Below are 22,079 nucleotides of genomic sequence, written 5' to 3' on the forward strand. Positions count from 1 at the left end.
ATCTCATTGACAAATCTTTTTTGGAAAAAAATATTTGTCCTACATCAAACTCCTCACTTGTAGAGCTTTCTTCGGACCAATCATTCATGTCTGTCTTCAACTTTTGGCTAGAAGAGCTGTAACGAACTTTAGATTTTCCTTTGCAATCTTTTGTAGGACCATCTCTATGTTGTGGGATGTCAAATGATTCACTATTCATCTCTACTGGCTCCCATGTAAAAGTCTCATCTTTCGAATCATATAACTCATATGATTCCCATATAGCCGAAGTGGTCCCTATCACGTTATCACACAAGCCAACTTCAACTTCACGAACATGAACTTTATTCTCATTTAATGTATCCATTACAATTGGAGGATGAGGGTTTAAGTAATGAGCTTGGTTGCTGCCAGATACTGAATTGTAATCTTTGCTTAACACGTTTTTGCTTTGATTACTTTTAGGCTCTAATGGATTTTCACTAAGAAGATAAAACTTCAAATCACGGTCATTGCTTAACTCAAATGGAGGAGCTTCGTGTTCCACTTTTATCTCATATATGCATCTTATCATTACGTCGAACTTTGAAGGGTCAACTTCTGCAAGGTCATATAATTCTGCCTGTAAATCTTTATGTGTTATTTCTTTACTGACAACGATGCCTTTTAACATGCCTCCTTCGTATTTTCTTCGCCTCTCATCCCACGTACCACCGTAACGCACTAACATGGGAACATGTGACATCCTTAAACCACCTTATACTTTTCAATTGCTGCAAAAAATGATTTGAAGTTAGAGTTTGACATATCACATAAACAAAGTTTATTAAAAAACAGTAGGTAAATACTAAATAAAACGTGCATGACACCCTACATGTTTACGATATTGACAGCTACAAAATGTTTAGGATATTGCGAGATACAAAAAACAATATTTAAAAGTCACCCTAAATCAATTCATTTCAGATTAAACATTTCAATTTAAGAACCTGCGAGATGTCTGCGAGATGTTTGCGAGATGTCTACCAGATGTTTGCGAGATAAAATAATAATAATGTTAAATTGCTAACATCCTTTGAAACATCTCTAAAACAACCTTAAATCAACCCTAAATCAACTTGAAACAATAAAAAATAATATTTGATTTATACATTTAAGATGCAAATATATATACATATAACACAACACAATTCAGATTCGGATTTTAAAAAAAATTAAAACAAACCACAATTCGTGAGATGATCGCCGGAGTAGATGATGAACGACATCGGAGTAAAGCGGAAAGTTGACAAACTTTTGAGAGAGGAGAAGAATTACAAATGAGTTTTTCTTTTTTCTTTTTCCTTTACATAATCTATGAGAAGGAGCAATGCAACAAATGAGTTTTTCTTTTTTCTTTACGTAATCTATGAGACTGCAACAGAATGATTTTTCTTTTTCTTTTTTCCCTTTACGTAATCTATGAGGAGAGGAGAAGAAGGTTGGCTTCGAAATTCTGTTTTTTTCCTTAAGGTGAATGACATTGAAGAGAGAGAGGTTGGAAAAGAAGAGAAGAGCAAATGTGAATTGAAATTAAACGAGGGTATTTTCGTCGTTTCACCTCCAATTTGTCCTATATGTCAAATTTTTTACCATCAATCCTAAAAATCTTTATCTATCCCATTTTTTGCCTTTTTTTTTTTTTTTTGTCAATTCCCCGTAAATCTGTTGGGTTTCAAGAAACAGAAAACCCATAATTAATTATTTAATTGAGAGGAGATTTGAGTTCCATGGCGATGGCGATAAAGAGATTCAATTGATACTAATAAGTAAGTCGTGAATTGGTGAGTAAACCACACGTTAGACCCTGGAGACTCAACCTCGAGCTCTGTTTGAATGGCGGCATTGCTGCCCTCCGCCACATCCCTTTCTCTCCCACTCCCATGTCGCCGCTCAAATCCTTCATCCTCTATCCCTTCCCTTTCTTCTTCCTCTTCCAACTACACCACCATTTTCCGCTGTTGCTCCTCCTTAACTCAGATGCATTCGCCAGAGGATGAGCCATCCGGTCAAGCTAAGTTCCCAATAATTCCCCACACCCCGCCACTTCGCCTCGCCGCATCGGCGGTCCTTTTTCTCAGTTTCAGTATTGGCTTCGGCATCGGAGCTCGATCATCCTTCGCGGCTTCTTCCCCGCTGCCTCCTTCTCTGGCGTCAGATAATTACAACTTGGAAGAGGAGAAGGTAGTTCCTAGTAAGTCCCCTGCATTTTTCTCTTGTTACTTGCCTCGGTAGCGTCGATTTACAGATTTGGCTTTATCGCATTTTAAGTAATTGTTCGGAATTTAGATTTGAGGGCTCTGCGTATAACTATTGGTCCTGCTTTGCTTGTCTTAGGTCTTGTTGTTTTTGAACCTATAATTTTCTGCTCTGTAGGTGGGGATGAGAAGGTGGAGGAGAAGAAAATGGATGAAGCGTTTGAAGAGTGGAAATCTAAGAAGTTTGCTTTGACCGTTCCTTTGAATGTCGTTGCTCTTCGTGACTCTATTCCTCCTTCTTGGATTAAGGTCTGTCTAAGTTCCCGGAGTTTTTGCAATTTTCCTTAGCTAGACGGTCATTCCTCTTTTGTGTAATTCTGTCTCATCCTCACTTTTGCATTACAAGCAAAAAATGATACGGTAATTGGGTACATAACCTATTCAAAAATTAGAATTATCAAAATGCTCGTTGTAGAAAATGTTTAATATCTCCAACTACAAGATATTATAGAACTCAAAGGACAGTACAACTGTAGAATCTGGGTTCTGTTCGTGATATCTCCAACATATTGAATTTCCCAAAATCACTTCATTTTCTCACTCTCCTGAAAACATGTGTAGAAACTCTTCAGTTCATATCTGCTTTGGCCGCCTCACTCTTGATCCTCATCTTTGAATCAACTAAAGGAATTCTTTCTTTTGATCTGGAAGGATGTTGTTTTTGACATGGGTTGCCTTTTCTAGCTCATGATATAATGGATGGAGGAGAATTTTGACTGAATTGTCTGAACTATATAGCCATCTTCCCGTTTTGGTTACTCTTCTCTTAATCAAAAGGATATGGAGTCTTATGCTTGGATACTTCCTAACAAGAACTCGATCTGAATGTGTTGAAATATAACTATGAAGAAATACAAATAAACCCAAGTATATAGGAACTTGGAACCTCCCTCACGAGGGTACTCTCTCAAGCCCTAGATCACTCTACAATGTGACCCAGCTTTACCCCCTCCCTCCCTCTAATTTATAACAACATTAGTGACCACCTCTATTCAGTAACTACCTTTTGATCTAATTACTCTTATACCCCTTAACTATTAACACCATATTAAATATCTAGTACCTAACATCTTATTATTAGGCTCTTTTTGAATTGTTTCCAATCAATGCATCAAATTATTTATAATGAAGTCCAAGGTTATAACCTTTTAGAATGAAAATCTATTTAAAAAATTATTTTGCAGTTAATTTTCCTAATGTTTTGAGAATGTTGGTCAGAGTTGGGACAATTTCTCATTGGTTTTCTCATGTAGGAGTTTATTCAATCACAAGGGAAGAGATTAAAATTCACTGTGAAGTTCAATGGAAGTCTTGAGAGTATTTTTTCTGAATTATCTGTTCCTGTTGGTAAAAGCAAGGTTAAGCCTTCTTCCATCATGGTTGCTGATGTTGTTAGTATCGGTGATTCTTGGCTCAACTTTGCAATTAAGAAGGCTCTTATCGAACCTATTCAAGATGTGGAAGACCAAGACTGGTATAATAATTTAAGCACTAAATGGAAGGTAATAATGCAAATGGTCTTTTTGTGGAGTTGTGAATTACGTTGATTGTGCTGAAATAAATACATATGACGTTGCATGTATTTTTTTAAAGAAGAAAACACAATGTTCCATTGATATAGAGAGAAGCACAAAGTGTTCAGTCAATAAAAAGAAATCAAATCTCTATATGGTAGTTTGTGTGCCCTCAACTAATCTCTTAGCCATACCTGTCATACAAAACCGAACAAAATATTCCCCTCAATTTCAGAATATTACTACATGCATATTTTATTTTCACTAACAATGTTGCAGGTACTTCTACGCAGAAACTCTGAGGGTGAAATAGATCCTGAAGGTAAAATATGGTCTGCTCCATATAGATGGGGATGCATGGTTATAGCATACAATAAAGTTAAATTTCGGAAGAACAACTTGGCCCCCATGGAGGTACTAACTATGAGAGTAGATAACTTTTGTCCTCCATGACTGTTTCTGTTAAGGAGTTCCATTTTCTCTGTGTTTGTATTTCGTGTTCTTGGCTAACAAAAGAGTATTACATTTTCCATCTCAATTTGTTCTAGAAATTAAAGTCGTTCTTTTCCATCTAAAGAGCAATTTGCTTCCTCTAGTATTCTTAGGTTCATCAGTACTGCTGCTGCAGGACTGGTCAGATTTATGGTGCCCTGAACTTCGAGGAAGGATTTCAATGGTTGATTCACCTAGAGAAGTAATTGGTGCTGTTCTTAAGTACATGGGTGCATCTTATAACACAGAAAACATAAGCTCACAAATTCCTGGTGGCCGAGATGCCATACATCAAAATCTAACTTTGCTTGCAAAACAGGTCAGCAGATAAATCTTATTCCAATCAGATGACAAAGTTGATGAATTTAGTAATATATTTTTTTTTCAGACTATTACTTGCAAAATAGAACTCCGTCTCTCTCTATCTTGTCATGGAAAAGTTGTGGAATTTGATTTTCCCTTCAGAACTTTAAAATCAGTTCTTTATATTTTAGTTGGTGATATTTTCCCCCTGCTGAAAGATTCCATTGCAATGATTCTCATTAGCTCCAAATTATAGGGAATCCCTGGCTCTGGCTTAACTCTTAGCTTACCGGTGTTATTTAATTTATTATGATAACAAATATTTCATTTTGAGAAATATTACCAAAAAGGGAGGAACTTAACGGAAGGAAAATTACAAAAAATTCAAGCCATCTAGAGTTGAAAGAAAATCATTCTTGTGGTCTCGTTTGATAAACATTTGGTTTTTAAAAATTTTGCTTATGAACACGTCTGATCAATGAATTTCTTTGTTTTGTTGCCTAATTTTCAAACTCTAGTTTTTGGATTTTGGCTAAAAATTTAAGATGGGTGAAAATCATATTAAAAAAATTGTATTCTCAATTTTCAAAAACAGAAAACAAAGATTTTGTGAGGAATCCTTTCAAAATCTGAAGCGGTAGTGATTTGGAAAATGATGGGGTTTAAATTCTCATTTCACCTGATATTGATAACCATTACAATTTTGTCCATTGTTGTACACTTGTACATTTATATTCTCATCTTATAGGTACGTTTGTTCGATAGTGCACACTATCTGAAAGCATTTGCAGTTGGGGATGTGTGGGTAGCTGTTGGATGGAGTAGCGATGTTCTTCCGGTTGTTAAACGCATGTCAAATATTGCAGTGGTTGTTCCCAAGTCTGGATCAAGCTTATGGGCTGATTTATGGGTATATTCCAATTAACCCATGTCCTCTTTACATTAAGGATCCTTAAAACATAATTCAAACTCAAACACCACTCTAACGCTGAAACTAGGTTTAGAAAGAAATCGACAATCCTACTTGATTGTTGGAGTGTACATCGGTTGGTGTCAGTTTTGGAAAAAAAACTGGCACTGATACCTACTGCAGGCTGCTGTATGTGGCAGCTAACTCACTGGCGACCATTGAGTTGGTTTACTTTTTTCAAAAAAGAACTTTGGCAGTGCTGGAAAGAACGAGAGGGCGAGGGGCAGAGAGAGGTGAGGAGAGGTCCCTGGAGGTATGTATTGTTGGAGAAAGAGATGTGGGTGAATGAGGGGGCTAGCGTTTTCAAATTTTTGTGTCAGGTTTTTCACTTTTCTTCGAACTAGCCAAATTTTTTTTTTCCTGATGGCCACACCAAACAGACCAACCAACCTCAATTCGATTAATCTGATCAGTTTTCGGTGTATGTATGTTCGTGCCACCTACATGGTGGGTGCCGTCACAACTCTCATTTTCATCATTCAAAATTTGAGGTTGAGTAATGGTGCCAATTATCAAATATGTTTGTCTTTTGCAGGCAATTCCTGCCACCTCCAGAATCGAGACAGAGCCAATAGGTGGAAGAGTTAGAGGACCTTCCCCATTGTTCCACCAATGGATAGAATTTTGCTTGCAAACTGCTAGAGCACTGCCTTTCAAGCAGGAGGTAGTCCCCGGTGCCTCGCCCGCTGCCATAGAAGGTCCTGTGGTTGTTCCTAAAGAACTGTTTGAAGGTAAACCAAAGTTAGATACGAATCTCATCGGCGGAGTACCCCCTTCTGACATTTTAGAGAAATGTGAGTTCCTCCAGCCCTTATCAGACTCTACTTTGGCAGATTACCGATGGTTAGCTGCAAATATGCAGAAGCCCGAGCATCGTTTGATGGACAGAGTTCATCAAGCTGTCTCATCCCTTGTAAGATTTGTTTCACAGATCAGCTTAAAAAACTCAACTAAAATCAGTAGTTGAAAACTTAGGCAACCAAGTGGTTTTTTTTCTTTTGTTGTACTAAGAGATCCTAAGTTCTCCTTGTAATAAGTCTAAGTGTTGTAGTTGTTTTGACGTCGTTTTTCTTTTTGGGTAGCAATTTTAGAAATAATAATTAAATATATAGCAACATTTTTTTAAAAAAAGTGCAAATATAGCAAAGTCTATTATTGATAGACTTTTATTGTTGATAAACCCTTATGGTTGGTAGAATTTAACAGATTTTGCAATATTTGCAACTTTTTAAAAATGTTATACATTTAATTATTTTAAATCTAATTGTTATATTTGCAACTATCGATTTCTTTCTACCATTGGATTTTAGAAATTGTTTATTTTTTGTAATTTCTTACCATTAATCATAATGGATAGCAATATTAGAGATAATAATCATGTGTATAACAATAATTTTAAAAAAATTACAAATCTGAAAGCATTTTGCTATATGTTTATTATTTTTTAAATGTTACTATGTATATATATTAATATTTTAATCTTAGTGCTACTATGTAGATTTCTTACAATGAATTTCTTTTCATTCGTTGGTGGGTTGAGTTCTTAGCATAATTTCAATATAGAAAAATAAGGTTTTAGAATTTTTTAAATTTTATTTTAGTTTTGAAAATTTTGATTAGTTTTTAAAACATCCATAAAATGGAAAGACAAATAAGGAAATTTGGAGGTGAATTAAGTAAGGTTAAAATTTTAAAGACCAAATGATAGAACTTAAATTAAAGATTATTGGGATCACATGAACTCAAATTGAAATCTTTTTCTCTAGTACGATTGAGTCTTACATTTACAACCTTTTAGTCACTTAACACACATCGCAAGTGTTGTGTTCGCATTCTCATAAACAAATGCACATAATATCTAAAAGCATTCTGTTGGATGGAGTAGCTATGTTCATGAAACCAAATGCATGAATGTGAATTGATTTTATTTAAATTTAATATATTTTCCTACTAAATATTTGAATTTATTACTGTATTTGACCAATTAAATAAAATTATATTTCTCCAATTAAATGAAAGCTCTATACTCTCTTAAACCTTGTAGAGAGTTGAAAAGATCATGTTATTGGGAAAAAATCATTTAGTTCATATGTATTGAACATTTATTGAATTTATGAATTATGCAATACTAAGATTTTGTTTGGTGTGTGATTATTAAGTTAGTACTAAGATTTTGTTTGTTGTGTGATTATTAAGTTAGAACTTCCACATGCAATACTTAAATATATCTGAAAATGTATACATCTCTAATTACTCACACTAATTAAAATATTTTTTAAAATAAATAATTATCGTTTGGCACATGCTATGCAAACAATTTAGTGAGATACACAAAAATAGATAAACTTTAAGATGTACCGGACTGATTTTCACTTTGATATCCATTCATGTTCTTTTGGCGACAATAATAGTAAGGAGGGTTAAAAAGGTAAGCTTTCAATCTCAAACTTGAATAAAACTATTAGAAAGAAATGAACAATGCTCCTTGATAGTTGATAGTACAACTCTCATAGAGTTTGCTATGCACAGATTTTATGTCATATAATATAACATCTAAATGGTATATAGAAACATCATCCATTCAATCAAACGTTATTACTATTCCCTCTAAGAAATCGGAGGTTCAAATTTCTTAGAAAATAAAATGTAACAAAAATAAGTGAAGAACATTTGTTGAATATTATACAATCACTCATGTACACTTAATTTTGGGTCAAAAGTTACAGAAAAATTACAAAGAGGAATGATTTGAGACGATGAAAGAAGAAAAAAAAAACCCTGGGGAAGATTGAACAAATATAAGAACACAGAGACGTGGAACCTTCATCTACTTACATGGGGGTATGGAATTACAAGAGATCCAATGCCGTTTGGTTAGAGAAACAGCATTTTTTTGGACCCTTTTCCCAAACGTTAGAGCTCAATCACAAAAGCTGCATAATTGCTACTTTTCAGAAAGAAGAAATAATGAAGAATCAATCAGATTAGAAAGCATGGACCTTGAAGATGTTCGAATCCTTTTGGTTGATTCCAACAAGGTTCTATGCCTTCATTGGCATGGCATGGTATTGCATGGCTTGGCTTGGGTGTCATAGAGCTCAATCTGTATCATAGAAATCACTTGGGCATGGAGTCATAATCTCAGATTCCAGAATCTGGACCACTCTGTGCATAGTTGGTCGTTCCTCTGGACTCGACGAAACACATCTGATGGCAACTGAAAGCAATGCATCCAAGCTCTCTGCTTGCATGCCCTCACACTGTAAGTCGACTATTTCTCGTTGTCGATTCTCTGTGACTAGAAAGTTCAACTGAGATAGGAAATATGTGGGTTAGAACTTTTGATCCATACGTATCTGATGGAGTACAAAGTGTAAATAGTGTGTGTGTGTGTGTGTGTGTGTGTGTTTTTTTGAAATAGAAATAGTTCATCGATGAATGAAATAGGTGATTACAAGAAAGCTCTCCAGTGGAAGAGGAAAAAGGATGAAGTATAGGAATTAAGAGGAGACTCAGTATTACACTAATTAAAAGCATGAATAAACACATAATCAAAGACAATATGTAAATATTGGGCACATAGCATTATATTATGTAAAGGTCATTATGGATTGATTCGATCAAACTAGCTTTATATTGATTATTCACATGAGTTCTGATATTTTAGGAAGGTGTAATTCATGTATATATAAGTAAAATTTTATTTTGATAAGAGTACTTGCAGGTAAATAATATAAGAGCAATTCAAGGCATTCTCATACATGATAAAAACCAAAGAAAGGTGCATGAAAAAAGTACATATTCACAGAATAATGGATATTGGTTGAAAATAATTGTCTCGATTAATAAGGAATTTAATATTGTACAAGTAGATAGCAAGTATCCTCAGAACAATGGAAAGATATAATCAAAACAAACAAATATTGTAAAGTATGCTTACAGGCTACGGCTTACCAAAATCTACCGTTATTTAAACAGAATGAAATTTTATCTAGTTGTCCATGCAGAAAAGCATAACGCAAATGATTAATCACAATTAATAACAAAATAAAAGAATAATCCGTGAAATTCGGAGGAAAAAAGCATACCCAACCAACAATGTTTAGCCCCTTCTCAATAAATGAGGCATCTGTGGGACGTTTGCCACTCAAAACTTCAAGTACCAATACTCCAAAACTGTATACATCAGTCTTTTCAGTAGCTCTACCACTTTGCATATACTCTGCTCATAAAAACATAAAGATTAGCATGTACATATTATCTAAGTCAGAAAATAGGTTTATCTTTTCTTTGAGTTCAGTATATGCAACGGTAAAGAACCATTTTTCTAAAAACTTAAAGGAAGTAACATTTTCATTTACTTTACCAGGAGCCAGATAACCAAATGTTCCTGCAACAATAGTCGTGATATGTGATTCTTCATCCTCTAAGAGTTTCGCAAGTCCAAAGTCAGAAACTCGAGCCTCCAAATTAGCATCAAGTAGAATGTTACTTGACTTTATGTCTCGGTGAATGATTCGCGGTGAGCAATCATGATGCAAATATGCAAGTCCCTTTGCAGCTCCCATGATAATATTTAAGCGTGCATCCCAGTCTAGTTGCTCAGATCCTTCAGTACGGAGGCCTATCATTTTCCACAAATAAAATGGGTTAAACTATATTTGCATTCTTTATTCAGCCTCTCCTTCCTTTCTCAAAATTTGCAAATATATTGAATTTGTATTGTATTCTCGTGCACAGTGAGTAAATTGAAAATAATTACACATACAAGTGTTTTCTTCTGTTCACATATCGTAACAAGAGTTGCACCAATCATTTTCCACATAAAATTTACCAAGTCGCACCAATCATTTTCCAAATAAAATTTACCAAGTCATATTTGGTTAATGGGTGCAGTTTAGAAAGAAGGCTACGATGAGTTTTCTTTTCTATGGTATGGTCTTTGGTGTTCTATACCTTGGAGTGTTTCATTATCCTTCACGACAATATTCTTTAAGTAATCAAATTTAATATTTTTCTTTAAACAGAAACAAACAGACTAAAGCTCAAAGTACAAGAGAATTATAGTAGGAGCAAAAGGTACAGAAAAGGACAAAAGAACAAATGCAACAAAAGTACAAACGAGTTGCTCAAGACGTTCAAGACCCCAAGCAAAAAAATAATTGTTAATAATAATATTAATATGACATTTAAGCTTTGTTTGTCCATCGAACAACAATCCTTTTCTATCCATATTTCGACTACCAACCAGGTAAAAAAAACAGGAGAGGGACAGAAAGAATCGCAATATCCTCGCAAATTCACAAGAAGAAGAAGACAGAAATCTTTACCGTGTAGTGCCTCATCAAGGCTGCCCCCAGGAAGGAAATCATAAATTAACAGCTTTGATGTAGGAGAATTGCAATATCCTCGCAAATTCACAAGAAACCTGTGCTTTATGCTTCCAAGGATCTCAAGCTCTCTCTCAAAAAAACGATCAAAGCCCTCGTTCAATTTTATAATTCTTTTCAAGGCAAAAACATTGCCATCATCCATTGCAAGCTTGTACACGGTTCCAAAGCCCCCGCATCCTATTATGTGTTCTTCATTCAACGTCTCAAATTTCTTAATAATATCTTTAGACATGTATGGCAAGTCTCCGTGAAACATTACACCTGAAGCACGAGCACCTGAAGTAGCAAGACAGTATTAAGTGACAATCGTAACCAGTCAACTGGTGTGGAGGAAATTAATAGATAAGTACCTCCACAGCCATTCAGCACTAAACCTTTACTGTCATTTTTGCCGAACTTTTTATACAGAAAGCAACCCCAGAAACACATTAGGGCAACCAGTAGTAGAGCACCCACAGTTGCCGAAGCACTTATAAGTAGTCGGCCAGAGTACTTTTTCTTCCCAATTTGATTTTGCACTACACAAATTCGAACGATCATCAAAATTTGTCACATGAAAAGCCAGGGCAGTAACGCTCTGATGTAAAGTTTTGATGTTGAGTTCAGTTAGAACTTCACAAATCCTAGAAAGGTATTAAATATTACGGAAGATAAAGAAATAAATATCCCCGTATGACCAAGGGTTAATATATCAACATTCCAACGAAAAAGGAACTTGATAATCATATGATACATTAGCATTGTGGTAGAGAAACTCATAAGTGCGAGATAACCTGAGAATGGCGACTCATTAGTTTCAGGTTCCTTTTTGTCATCTTTGCACATAACATTTATTTGCTTCCCACACAAGCCACGGTTTCCAAGAAATCTAAACAATGGTCATTGAAGTGAATCAGTTATAGATTAATTAAAAGGAAATAATCTACGAGCATTAACAAAACAATTCGTTATAAAGCCCTTCAGATGAAGTGTTTCCTGTATGATTGACCTGATATGACGGCTACTTCAAAGCCATATTATGCATCTAATTAATTTAAATGAAAACATAGATCCATCAGAGACCACTTACGAGCTTTCCGAGAAGTTGAGCAGCATGCCAACATTTGGAATTGTTCCAACCAGAAAATTGGCAGACACGTTTCTTCAAATTGACAAATAGTAAGAACACAAATCCAAAATTGCAGCTATCAGATTCTATACACACACACTAAGCCCTGGAGTAAAGAAAAGAAGGAAAGGCTGCTTACAGACTAACAAGATTGCTCAACTTCCCCAGCGAAATGGGAATATTTCCACCGAGTGAGTTACTTGAAATATCTCTGGGATAATTTTTTTAAAAAAGAAGGAAAAAATCAATTGAAGATTCAAGACCAGAATATCCCTAAATAAGAAAGACTTGTGAGTGAATAATTCCTACAAAATTAATAGCAATAAGTTCAACACGTAACAATGCTTTAATCGTGGAAGGCATTGATGTTAGCGTCAGTGTGCATGAATTTGTAAGTGCAAAATAAGACATTGAGATATTGATAAACTGATATTTTAAAAGATGTTAAAACAATATGCAAATGAAAGAGGGGACAATAGCATGGGAGACTCCGAGAGGTCAGTTAATGGGTCCTCTTTACAAAACTATAGTTGGCGTGATAACATGGTTGCCAGTGCTTAGACAGTGAACTATTTTGACCTATTGTGATAGCATTGTAATTCTAAAACGAGTAATTGCAATTTTTTAATGATTGTTAACCATCAAACTTCAAGAAAATAATAAATATATGACTGTACAAGATTCCAGGAAAAACAGAAATTAAAACTCACAAATTTTTAAGTGCCCAAAGATTCCCTAATTCATTGGGAATGGACCCACTAAAGTAATTACCCTGCAGGAACCTGAGGAAGATAGTAAAAATTGCAACTCGTTTAATTTTATGAGCATGTATAACACATATAAAAACATGACAGGGATGGGGGATTGTAAAACTGTTATCACAAGAGAGAGTTTCATGGGGACCTAATGTGAACATAAAATCAACTTGTAAATTACAAGAAAAAAGATATGATGTTATAGACCTTGTGAAAGAAACACCTTTAATTGAGCAAAAACTTCTAACCCCTGTCCCCCAGACGAAGTAATAAACAGAACAGATAAAAAGTTGATAGTGATATTATTTGAAGGATAATACTTTTGCTACTGCCTTCTCCCAAAATAAAAGAAAATTACTATGAAGGCGATACTATTCATCTTGAAGCAAATACAGCCTCATTGGTGTCTGGCCTTTGGAGTACTTGTCCCATGAGAGGAAATCCAAAAAAGTTGGATTTATGAAATCCATGTTGGAATTTATGTCCTAACTCGTAGTTTGTAGTTTAAAATTATATTCTATTCAATGAACTTGTTATTGAGAAATTATTAGTGAAATTGAACACTATGATCTTGAATTCAATAAACTAAGATCCCGAAGCTATTAAAGACTTTTTTTTCAAATGTGGAAAAACTTTTGCCACTTAAAATTTTTTTTCCTTGAAGTTAATTTCACAAAAGAATTTGTTAGACCACCAATAATCCACCATTATAGTAGGAAAAGAAATAAGATACAAAATAGGCGGGAGAGTGAGTTAGTTAATATGTAACTGACTAGGATGACAATGAGTGTAAGGGAAGATATAAAGAGAAAGTGGAAGAGAGAGAAAGGCATTGAGCATTTTGTGGAGGAAATCATTTCTGTATATTCTTGAGAGAGAATAACAGAGTGAGAGTTTCATTTTCTTCATCGAATTGATCTTCATATTCAATTCGATTTCTATATTGTATTTCCTATTACTATCAATATAGTGATTTCATATTCTATACGATCTGGAGGATTGAGTTCCAACATAATTCTCTCCCAACCATCAACCCGAAGTCCAACCTCCAAATTTCCGTTCGTCTCTCTCTCAAATCCTTCACCTATCAGATCCCACAACACGGTTCTAAGTCCAGAGAATAGCAGGTCAACACTAGTGGAGATCTGGGTTCGAGGTCGTGCAGAGAATTCAAGTGAACTGGAGCTTCAAGGATATGCATTTCATTAAACCTAATTTCATTTTAATTAGGGTAGTAATGAATGTTAATTTCTAATTAAGTTTAGCTGCAATTAGAGTGATTTAGTTCTGTTTTCCGCTGTGCATGATTGAGATTCCTACAATCCAGTTGTTGGAAGGGTCTATAGAAGGCTGCACAAGTGCAAGAATACAATCTTTTCTAAGGGAGGAAGGCTAACTTTATTTGAATGGATGCATCATTCCAAAATCTAGCAAAGGTATCTAATCTCCTAAACTAAAAGAGAAGAAATAATATTTTGGGCTGAAGGCATTGATTTCAGAAGTCACTTGGAGGGATGGAAGAAAGATTCTGTATCACAAAGAGTGGGAAAGGCCAGAAAATTTGTGGCATAGTCCCAAAATGGGCATTGACGTTCTTTCTTCAAAAAGAATCTTTATGGAACTCCACCATCTCAAACATTTATCAGATCCAACAAAGCCCAAACTGGCATTTGGTGCAAAAAAAATAAATCTGACCTAAAAATGGTGAATCAAAGAGGAATACTTAATGAAATAAAAAAAACAATAAGCATGACATGACACATTTGACTAGCAGTTGCGGTAAATACTTACATTCCCTGCAACTGTGAGCAATTCCCTAATTCTGATGGAATTGTCCCATAAAAGTTATTGTCATGAAGAGCTCTGTAAAATGAAAAACTGTTAGCATTAGATTTACCAACTGGCCTAGTAATATCCATAGGTCAACTGCCTAAGATACAACAGAAGTACATACAAAATTTTTAGGTGGTCAAGCTTTCCAAGTTCAGGGGATAATGATCCACTAAGTTTGTGATAAGGAAGACTCCTGCGAGTGCAAGAGAACCAAAAAATAAAAGTCTAAAATCAATTGACAAACATCATAAAGTAGTAAAACATTCAAATGGAACGTGACGTTGGGCAACTAGTGCTCCGACAATAACTTATGATGAGGTAAATGCATCTAAATGAAACACCAAGTTATGGCATTACGAGTCCATCTCAACCCTTCCTTAATATGCTATCAGAGCGAGCACTGAAGAAACTCTTGCCCACTGCCTAATAAGAATATTCAAACGGACAATGAAGCATAAATGTATCTGAGATTAACATGTTGGTGTAAAAAGAAAAGAAAAGAAAAGAAACAAATTTCCATCTTGCATCGCCATATAAGTACGGAGATTTTTCTCTTTATGTTATTTTCCTCAAATATTATGTTCGCATGTTTGCAATATGGAGGATTAGTCAAATCTGCTTACGATTTGTCAGTTTGCTAATTGTGTTTGGAAAAAAGTTGCTTAAAGTTCTCGGTTTCCCCAAAGGTGGTTCTGCTGGGTTTTTCCCCCTTTTTATAGGAAAATAAAGAACATCAATCTAAAAAGTTAGATAGACATGGTCCATTTGGAACAACTTTTATTCGGTGAAAGTGAAAAGAAAGGAAGAACATAACTTTTGAAGATAAGAGAGAACTTATTGTTTGGAGAAAAGTTGATTTGGTGACAAGTGACGACACTATTGGTGTTATTGCCTAGTAAGTGACTTGCCTTCAAATTTAGTGTTACTCGACAGGCTTTCTTGTCAGTATTTTCTTGAAAATTCTCCTACAATTTTCTATACCCATGTACATTAAATGCACAAAAGAATTAAATTCCTTACCCTACTCCATCTTGTTGTCAAGATAACTCATAGGATATAAATCTTTGAGAGGTGGCCACCATAACTTAAACTCATTCTTTGTGAGTCCTTTATGATTTACATGGCTCTTATTAACCACTAGCTCAACCCATAATATTTTGTACAGTAAAATTTAAAAATTTTAAATAGAAAGGATGATAAACCACCAAAGCTGAACTCACAAATATATCACTCTCTTGGTTTTCGGATCACACGTTATTCCTTTCCATTTACAAGGATGGGGCTCCTCTGGCTTCCACTGAAGAAGAACGCCATCAGAATCAAGAATTGATGCTCTGAAGCTCAAAAGTGCCTCACCTACAATAAACAAGAGACACCAAGCACTGAGAAAGAGCGTCATAATATGAAGGTACCTTTGAAAAAAGATGATATATGCACTGTTCTTGCTTAATGACAATTCACTCTTAGGAGCACAATAGCACTTCATAGGTCCAATTAAAAAACGCTCGAGAAAGTACATACCTTATAAAGTGGAATAAACGAACATATATCTAAACCTTTTCTTGAGAAAATCTATCACGATGGTTAAGGTTGGTCATAACTCATAAGATCGTCTACTATGAGTGTTCGAACTCTATATCTTATAGAGTGCAGTGTTAATTTAGTAAGATAGCCAAGGAGACAGATTTCCACATCCCAGGAAGAAAAAAACCTAGAGTTAGTATCATGGTGTTATTCACAGCTAATACGTGTACTAAAATATTTTCCCAGGATTAAAATACCTAGCATAGTTTGCTCAACTTACTTAACGCCTATTCATGCACTGCCTCTATATTAAAAGGAATGGAAAGTAAAGCTAAAGCATACCATCAGAAGTGATACCACTGCTTCTGCTCATTATCATGCAGAGTGGTACAATGTGAAGAATCAGTAGCCATTGCCATTTTACCGTATAGAAGCCCATGGTGACACCAGTCAAGCATAATACAATTAAAACAAACCATCTGAGATACCAAAAACTGGATTGGTTTTCTTGAACATATAGTAATCTGATAACAACGAGCTGCTGCAAGAAAAACAACACCTGCTATACAAGAAGCAGCTAACTCTCAGCATGGCGACAGTATAAAATAACTATGCACAAAATTCTCCATGTCACAGAATTTGCTCGCAGTTTTATATCACTCCAGTTCACACCAATACACAAATCATGGGAAAACTATCCTATATATCATATGCTCGTCCAGACTAGAAAGAGTAATAGGTATATAAATTTAGTTAACACAATGCTTCAAAATTCTGTTAACATATGTGTTTGACAAAGTCCTGAGTCGTGACTCACGATCTACTATAAGATCATGCTACTACTGAAGTGTCATATAAATACAGCGAAATAACGAAACTAAAACCAATGGGATTAAAAAAATGCAAACAATAAACCCAAGTGAGCAAGAATGTACCAGACACAAGTATCCCGGTGGACCAACAGATTCTTATCTTATTGTTCCCTGTAGATATGCCACTAGAAGCCACAACAACACAGAAAATAAAGAGAACAATTGTTTTTTTTTTTTTTTTTATAACGAAGTCCGCAATAAGAGATGACCGCACATTCATTTAAAAGAAAAATGCATAATAAATTCAAGGACCGTCGCAATTAAAGCAAAAGCCATTACATAAATATTCCGCAGACCATGAAATTGACATAGCTATATTCCAAACCCGTGCAGCACGAAAATAACATCAAGTATTGAACTTGAAGCAGTAGGAGTAGCAACAATTTCAGCTCAAACTAAACATAATTTCAAAGTGAATGCAGCAAGCATTTTGACAGTCAAAGCAAAGTGAAATGATCTCACAAAAATCGCACTAAACATGTCAAAATTAGAAACAGCCACATAAATGAAGAAAGAAACAATACAATGAATGATTTCATATACACAATAAGAATCAAAGAAGCACAGCAAAATAATTTCATTTCAAGAACTAAAAGTTAGAAATTGGAACTGACATTCGAAACTGGAAACTGGAAACCGATCTAAGATCGAGCAAACGTGAATGCAGATGAAAAAAGGGCGTGAGGTTGAAAGATTTTTGACTGATGAAAGAGAGTATGAGTGTGAGAGAGTGGAATGCTGGAGACTGAAGAGATGCTTTGGTAATTTGGGAAGGGGAAACTGATTTAGCCAATCAGAAGGAAGTGAACTCACACGTGTGATATAGAACTCACACACGTGCAACCGACGCCTTTTCGCTTCCCCTTCCTTGAATCCAACACGGAATTTCCCCCACCTTTCACCTTAGTCGCCATTTATTATTACTACATTTTTTCAAAATTAATGATATAAGTTGTAGAGAAGTGGCTTGGAAACCTGAAGGGAAGCTCTCGGCTCCGCTAGTAAATGGGAATCAGCTCATGCAGCTGGAAACAGATCCAAAATGAGACTCGGCTAAAAGGTAAAGTAGCTTGGAAAAGTGAACGGAAGATTTCGGCCCGGCTAGGAAATGGGGCTCGGCTCACGCGACTGGGAACGAAACGACTCACTAACTGAGACGCGGCTGAGAGGAGGAGAACGTCGGCTCGGGCGGCTCAGTGATGCTTGGATCTAAGGGAAACGGCTCAGAACAGAAGAAGGAACGACGGCGAAGCTCGAACAAAACCGCGGCGGAGACTCGACTGGTCTGGAACACCCGGACGATGCATTGTTAATTAATTCTTTAACAACACCAATTTTTCAATAAATATTTAACTAATTCTAATTTTCACAAAATCAATTAATTCTCAATCAAACTAATTCAAAATAACACTCAATTGTTTTATACACTATCTTAAGACAAATAGATTGAGAATAAACATATTAAATTTTGGAGCCTTCCAAATCAACTTTTCTATACCAATTCTTTAAAATTTTTAACTTGTACTACATTTTTATCAACTGTACATAATTATATTCTTGATTTCTCCACAAATAAATAATATCACTTTTACCTTCCTACCATCTTAAAATATTTTAGGTAGGTAATTAGTATCTACCATTTTTATAAAAAAGTTGATATAAGTTAATAAGTTGTTTGTGGACATTTATGATTACTTGTGGTTAATTCAAAATTTGAGAATGAATGAATTGGAAGTCCATTTGTATAAATGGTTACAAATATTTAAATTTTGATGAATATTGTTTATTAATAATATGCATTTGGTAAGTAAATCAATTTTTTTTTTATTTTTATGCTAAGTTGATTCATTTGTAGTATATATGTAAATCCCTGAATTTTTTTTAATAAAAAAAAACGTGTCAGATGAATTTTTAGATTTATCATAGTTTATTTAATTTTTATTTAAATTATCGTGGTAAGTTTGATGATGGACATGCATTTGTATTGTAGATCATTGATTTTTTTAATAAAAACCTATGTCTTAAACATAGCACAACAAAAATATGATATTTTGCAGGGAAAGACATCATAACAAGTACATAAGATTAACTTTCAGCTAGGTATAAAAACTTCAGTAATCACTTTTGTCATATAAGTGGGTTATGCACCTACATGGAAAAATGATAAACACTTCTCCACTGAACAACATTTTCGACACCCTCCAAAATGAGAAGAACACAATTAAACTTTAATTGAGAGTACTTAAAATCAATATGACGTTATGAATTCATCAAGTTTTTTAGTTACAAAAGTTCATTTTAATATGATTTTTCTGCAATTGCTAAGAGACTTGTACTAGCATAATAGCTCTATGTGACTTTTGTACCACTAAAAGGAGGATCAAAATATCCTCGAAGAAGCTTATGTAAAATTGTTTTAGTAAGCATGATATGTTGAAGTGGATATGATTGAGCAGAAATTTTTGAAATTCTTGACTAGCAAGGGCTTACCAAGAACTAGATAATTAGAAATACATTATCACTCTTCATTGTAAAAGTGTGTACAATACAATTCTCCATTGACACCAAGTAAGGATGAGAAATACATTACCAAGAATTAGATAATTGAAAAAAAAAAAAAAATGAGAGAGGAAAGTAAAATATGAATAAACGTGAGAGAGGTGGTACATAAGGTTAATGTTAATGTTAGTCCATCCACAAGGTTAATGTTTGTCCATCCTTATTGGAAAATCCTAAAACTTTTCTTTCTCAGTTAATGGCAGAGAGAAAATCAAAACTATGACTTATGTTAATATTGCAACTTAAGTTAGTTGACCTATGCTCATTTTACTACTAGCTTGATATCATTTTCATGGATTGATGTATTTTCTTATAATTGAAGAATCTTTTTATGAGCTTGAAAGTTACTAGCTATCAAACCTTCTAAAAGAGAGTGTATAAAGGTATACAAACATGAACAAACTATACACTATTCAAACAATAAAACTACAAGGACACAAGCAAAGAATTACCTTGTGCAGTTAATTGATTGTAAGAATATCCATATTCCAATGCAGTACCATCTGATAAACTACAACCATAGTCTACACTATCAGCCAAACCTTCCAATCATGAAAACATGAAGAAAAGCTACCTACAAAATGTTTTTCCAAATTTACATATTAAGGGTTGCAAGTCGATGAAAAAGAGAAAAATAAAGCTTCGAAAACTTTCCAATATAAGTCTAACAACATTCAATGGTCATGGAATTTAATAACATAATAATGAAACTTATCCACTGCCTTTGCAACAATCCATACTAAATCATAGCAAAAAATCAAGGCAAATATTTAAAATAATGCACGAAAATACCTACGCATAATTTTACGGCAAACTTATCCAAAAGAAGTAAAAAAGATCCACAAAATACATCAAAAAAGTTTATAAAGAATATGACGCTATGCATGATGTACGTGCTTAGAAAGGAACTCCGTTCATTCTTATTTAACTTCATCGATGTTATCTTGCGAGTATGTACGAGGTAAACTTTTCATCTATGGACAATAAAGTGGTTACGAATGAGTTTGATTCCAAATAAATGATATGATGATAGTTTTAAAATTGTTATACTTACAACATCTACAATAGAAATACTCCTTGACAAAATTATATCACGCATGACATAATACCCAAATTCTACTACCCCATTTCATAAAGGTACAGGGATATGGTCAAATCCTTTGCTTAAGAAGTCTCTGCCAAATCAAAATGCAAATATGGTCGGTTGCTTGCAAACAAATATTTTAATTAGGACTAATTCCAAAATGCAAGAATACTCATATGCAAGGACTAATACTCGTTTTACACCGAAACATGGCATGAAAGGCCTGGCAGAGATAACACTCTCCAAATCTATATGGGACAAATTTGTAAAAGATCATAATATTCTTTCTAAAGTAGTAGCTTCGAATGATTCTAGTGCATTGGTTTGTGGATATATAGATGGAGATGATCTTTATCTGGTCACACACGATAGACGATACTTCTAATAGGAGATATTTTAATTGAGACTAATTCCAAAATGCAAGATACTCATATGCAACGACTAGTACTTGTTTTACATCGAAACATGGCATGGAAGGCCTAACAGAGATAACACTCTCTAAATTTATATGGTACAAATTTGTAAAAGATCATAATACTACTTCTGAAATAGTAGCTTCGAATAATTCTAGTGCATTGGTTCGTGGATATATAGATGGAGATAAACTTTATATGGTCACACACGATAGACAACACTTGGAAGAATATTTGGGATATTTGGGCTAGGTGGAGAACCTTTTTAAGGGTGGTTGATAAAAAAAGAAGAAAATATTAGAGAAAAGGCTTAATGGAAGGGCATATCCAAATACGTCCATCACAGATCACGAATGAATTCATCTACCATGGATTGATTATTTTCACCTTTCAATTAGATATCCAGATTTATGGAAGAGCAATTGTTTTGTTACAGTGTGATGTATGCTCACTTCTTTCTTCATATTACCATTGACATTCAAAGATAAATCTCATTAATTTGAAGATGAAGTAACAGAGAACTTTATACTTCTTGCATATACCCATAGAACAAATATACATGATTTTTATATTTAAAATGGGATATTGAATTCAAAAACATTGATGATCCAATATTACGTTTATAATTTTCCTATATAGAAGTCCTTAGAGTAGAGAATATGCAATGCAATATCAACTATTATACAATAATGCAAATTAAATTAAGTTGCTAACCATAACAATGTTTTCAAAAAACAAAGCAAATTAAATTTTGACAGAAAAAAATGTCTCTTTCATAAAACTTATTTTCTCTTCAGAATTTGACTAGTTTCAATATGTTTCTTTAGTAAAATAATTGGGGGACACAAGCAAAAATAAATTATTATGAAATGGGGCTAAAATTATATTGATGAAATTTTTTGTTACACAATTTATTCTTGTATTTTAGGATGATGAGGAAAGGAAGTTGACCTTTGTTACAAGGAGTTCGTACTAGTCATGAA

At 34.3% G+C, this 22,079-nt stretch overlaps 2 protein-coding genes across 5 annotated transcripts; one reads left to right on the top strand and one right to left on the bottom strand.

The window, feature by feature from the left end:
* Positions 1-1,739: 1,739 nt before the first annotated feature.
* LOC101211357 (spermidine/putrescine-binding periplasmic protein 2) lies at positions 1,740-6,686 on the top strand. 3 transcript variants are annotated; one of them, XM_004145527.3, is made up of 7 exons: positions 1,742-2,212; positions 2,395-2,525; positions 3,530-3,778; positions 4,070-4,204; positions 4,419-4,601; positions 5,334-5,495; positions 6,091-6,686. In XM_004145527.3, exons 1-7 carry the CDS (start codon positions 1,855-1,857, stop codon positions 6,520-6,522), a joined length of 1,650 nt encoding a protein of 549 aa, XP_004145575.3. In that variant the 5' UTR covers positions 1,742-1,854; the 3' UTR covers positions 6,523-6,686. The 3 variants fall into 3 exon arrangements, with proteins under 3 accessions (XP_031740514.1, XP_004145575.3, XP_031740515.1); XM_031884655.1 differs by having other exon boundaries at positions 2,064-2,202; XM_031884654.1 differs by lacking the exon at positions 4,070-4,204 and having other exon boundaries at positions 1,740-2,212.
* Positions 6,687-8,118: 1,432 nt separating this feature from the next.
* Positions 8,119-17,845, bottom strand: LOC101211605 (LRR receptor-like serine/threonine-protein kinase FEI 2). Of its 2 annotated transcripts, none has more exons than XM_031884258.1 (14): positions 17,655-17,845; positions 16,511-16,727; positions 15,865-16,000; positions 14,766-14,837; positions 14,603-14,689; positions 12,767-12,838; positions 12,196-12,267; positions 12,018-12,089; positions 11,722-11,816; positions 11,299-11,466; positions 10,886-11,224; positions 9,922-10,179; positions 9,644-9,777; positions 8,119-8,866 (listed from the first exon to the last, which is right to left on the bottom strand). In XM_031884258.1, the coding sequence occupies exons 2-14, from the start codon at positions 16,605-16,607 to the stop codon at positions 8,654-8,656; spliced, it is 1,815 nt and encodes a 604-aa protein (XP_031740118.1). In that variant the 5' UTR covers positions 16,608-16,727; positions 17,655-17,845; the 3' UTR covers positions 8,119-8,653. The 2 variants fall into 2 exon arrangements, with proteins under 2 accessions (XP_031740118.1, XP_004145576.1); XM_004145528.3 differs by having other exon boundaries at positions 14,603-14,674; positions 17,655-17,842.
* Positions 17,846-22,079: the final 4,234 nt, after the last annotated feature.

This window comes from Cucumis sativus, chromosome 4 (genome assembly GCF_000004075.3).
Source record: "Cucumis sativus cultivar 9930 chromosome 4, Cucumber_9930_V3, whole genome shotgun sequence".
Classification (NCBI taxonomy): domain Eukaryota; kingdom Viridiplantae; phylum Streptophyta; class Magnoliopsida; order Cucurbitales; family Cucurbitaceae; genus Cucumis; species Cucumis sativus.

Excerpts from the sequence above, each read along its gene's own strand:
- LOC101211357 (XM_004145527.3), top strand. The coding sequence starts at position 1,855 with ATGGCGGCATTGCTGCCCTCCGCCACATCCCTTTCTCTCCCACTCCCA. Across the intron at positions 2,526-3,529 it reads TTCCTCCTTCTTGGATTAAG|GAGTTTATTCAATCACAAGG; the intron begins GTCTGTCTAAGT and ends TTTCTCATGTAG. Across the intron at positions 5,496-6,090 it reads GCTTATGGGCTGATTTATGG|GCAATTCCTGCCACCTCCAG; the intron begins GTATATTCCAAT and ends TGTCTTTTGCAG.
- LOC101211605 (XM_031884258.1), bottom strand. The coding sequence starts at position 16,607 with ATGGGCTTCTATACGGTAAAATGGCAATGGCTACTGATTCTTCACATT. Across the intron at positions 11,817-12,017 it reads CTCAACTTCTCGGAAAGCTC|ATTTCTTGGAAACCGTGGCT; the intron begins GTAAGTGGTCTC and ends ACCATTGTTTAG. Across the intron at positions 9,778-9,921 it reads ATTTGGTTATCTGGCTCCTG|AGTATATGCAAAGTGGTAGA; the intron begins GTAAAGTAAATG and ends TTTTATGAGCAG.